Source organism: Borostomias antarcticus, assembly GCF_949987555.1.
Source record: "Borostomias antarcticus genome assembly, chromosome: 9".
Lineage (NCBI taxonomy): Eukaryota > Metazoa > Chordata > Actinopteri > Stomiiformes > Stomiidae > Borostomias > Borostomias antarcticus.
In genome coordinates, this window is record NC_140242.1 from 22,673,509 (window position 1) to 22,676,741 (window position 3,233).

Here is a 3,233-nt window from a genome sequence, read left to right on the forward strand (position 1 = left end):
GCCTCCCATCCTCTTCATGTTAACCCAGTTCTTCTTGTGCTTGTTTGTTACGGCCCAAGGCTGCCAGCCACAGAACACACAGTTCAGTACAGCAGCTCTCACTCCCATCTCTCAGTACTGAGGGAGTCAGTGTTCACACACAATGAAAGACAGCTCGGAGAACATTGCAGCTCGTCAGGCCGCGCCATTAAACAGCTTTACTGGAGCAGAGGCCTCTGAGAGCATCTGAGGCTGTGAAATCCTCACGTTGGTTTGGACCTATTCTACACACCTACAGTAATAGATGCATAATAACATGATAACATGCTCTGTACCTACAGTAATAGATGTCTGATAACATGCTGTGTACCTACAGTAATAGATCTATAATAACATGCTGTGTACCTACAATAATGGATGTATAATAACATGCTGTGTACTTACAGTAATGAATGTATGATAACATGTTGTGTGCCTACAGTAATAGATGTATAATAACATGCTGTGTACCTACAATAATGGATGCATAATAACATGCTGTGTACCTACAATAATGGATGCATAATAACATGCTGTGTACCTGGTCATACTGTGTTGTACAGGTCATACTGTTTTGTACTGGTCATACTGTTTTGTACTGGTCATTGTGTGTTGTACTGGTCGAGCCATGTTGTACTGGTTGTACTGTTGTTGCTATATTGCTGCATCGCTTGCCCTATTGATTGCTCTGTCTGCCAGGGAAGGTTGTTACTTATACTGTAGGCTCCCTGCCTTATTATTGTTGTTGTGTAAATTATGCTTCCCATAGGGACCCCCCCCCCCTTGCCTTTTACAGAGCGCTGCACCAAGACAACAAAATTGCTGTTTTCATTTAATAAACGGTTCAAAATGAATTTGCGGGTATTACTGGCTGACTGCAGGCGGTGGGGCGAGAGATACTCTTGAGAAATACTTGAAATAAAGGATTCATAGGCGTAACATGTTATTTATGGTCCACTACCACATGGAAAACTGGAATGTACACTCATCAAAAAAAAACGGCAAGTACTGCTACAGCATATTATTTACAGCAGAGCAGTGAAAAAAAGGAGCAGTATGTACAGTAATAACATAAAATGATGAAGGCTGCTGTTGATTGTGAATCCTACAAGAGGCTAGCTACAGTAACTGGCTGGGCTGTAGTCTTAGAGCCTAGGGTACACAACATCAACACAGGAACGAGAATGACAATGAGGACGAGAATGAACTCCAGGTTACACGTAACGTTGTATCAGTGTTGCCAGAAGTTATGAAAGTCACATGGAAATGCTTATCGCAACACCATTCACAACACTGAGCCTGACAGTCATCTATGAAAATAATTTGTTTCGAACGCATTTATTTAGGGCTGCCTGTCTTCAACAAAAGGAAATCTTGGTCAGCCTGTTCTTAGGCCTACATTTCCAAATTAGATTCATCCTATTCCTTAGTTAGTAATTAACTAGTAGGCCTAATTCGTTATTCAGCATAAGTTTAATTATTATTATTATTATGATTATTATGATTATTATTGTTGTTGCTGTTTCTTTTGATGTAGTCCTGCTAGACCAGACACTTCCACTTAACTCACTTCCACTAGACCTTAAGTTGGTCTACCCTGGATCATATTCCATAATAGCCTCTAATTGTGTACATCCATCAAAATTATTTAAATAAATGCACTTTCCAATGTCTGAATAAAATTATGAGTTTTGCAAGAGTCTGATTGCGCTCCCCGTTTGAGCTGGCCATCCGAGTCTTAAATCAGTCTTTTTCTCTTGAAGTTCCTGTAAAATTAAACATGTTTAATATTATCTGAAATTTTAATCTTAATGCCAATGACCTACATGATCCCAGTCTTTGCAAAATCATATAGTCTGTGACTAAAAACTCCACGTCTAGATACTGTATGAGAGGATGTCAGACTTTTACAAAGCTTTTCAAAGTCTTCTTACGTTTGGAGATTGCACTTTGTCTAAATTATATAATGCTGCTGCTGTGTCTTTGGAGATTGTGTTTTAACTATTATCCTACCTCCAGGCCATGGTCAACTCCTATACCCCCTCCCGACCACTATGCTCTGCTCTTAAGCACCTATTGTATTTTAGATTGCTATTCTTGCACGTTGCCTCCAGCACTAGATTATGCTCTTAGTCCCTTGTTTTAGAAAGGAGATGCACTTGTGAGTTCTGGCAAGTAGTAGTACATTGGCTTTTCCTACGTTAAATGCCATTATTATAAGTCGCTTTGGATAAAAGCTATATCAGCTAAATGACTGTAATGCAATGTAATATAATGCATTAACGAATAACCTAGAACAGATTAGGATCGCAGAACATAATCTAATCGAATAGAATATGACACAATGAAATAAAGATAGGCCTACATTTTACAATGCTGCGCAACCATGCATTTTAGAGATTAGGATGGATTTTAAGACTTTTTTTTGTCAGCATCCTGCTCAAAATACACTCCTATACTATCTATGGAAGCAGATCAGTCACCAGTCACCAAATGTGCTTCATCGTTATCAAAACGAGATCGCCTTCGCCTGTTTACACGAGGGCGGAATCCAGGAAAATGAAAACGAAAACCCCCCTCTCAGCTTTCTCTAAACTTCACAGGTTTTCACAATGCTAACGCCGTGTTCGTGTAACTGCGAGGTGCAAACGGGAACCCAAAGTCCCCTAAACGGGGGGGAACAACGCTGTGTAACCCAGGCCTTATCTGTTGACTGTGAATCTAGCTAGCTACAGTAGCTGGCTGGCCTGTAGTCTCATCTGTTGACTGTGAATTTTGCTAGACGCTAGACCTAGCTGGCTGGCCTGTTAGTCCTGTACCTTTGTAGAGGTTCTTGGGCTGCTGGCACGTGTGTCCACAGCCGTTGGAGCAGCACTTCTTAACGGTGGAACACTCTCCATCCTCCTCACAGCTCTCCACGCACGCCGCAGCGAAGCCGCTGGCCTTCTCCGGCGCCGGGCAGTCGCCCTGCTTCAAGCCCTCCACCGACTTCAGGAACTCGCAGCTCGTCAGACACTCGTAGTGCTTCTTGGGAAAGAGGGGCTAGAATTTGGAGGAGGGGAGGAGGAGGAGGAGGAGGAGGAGGAGGAGGAGAGGGGAAAAATATGTCAGTTCACTTTTAACTTTGAGGCTGCCAGGCTTTGAACAGGCAGGTCAGTGAGCTAACAGGGATTGTCCTGTTTACATTTCAGCTTATGACTCATTTGAGTGGTGAG

At 42.2% G+C, this 3,233-nt stretch overlaps 1 protein-coding gene across 1 annotated transcript in view; it reads right to left on the reverse strand.

The window, feature by feature from the left end:
• anos1 (anosmin 1) overlaps positions 1-3,233 on the reverse strand; it is a gene marked incomplete at both ends in the record, with an annotated part of 42,908 nt that overhangs the window by 18,921 nt on the left and 20,754 nt on the right. Inside the window, one exon of the mRNA XM_084442907.1 lies at positions 2,838-3,060. Within this exon, the coding sequence (XP_084299033.1) occupies positions 2,838-3,060 (223 nt within the window). The remainder of the gene's footprint in view (positions 1-2,837; positions 3,061-3,233) is intronic.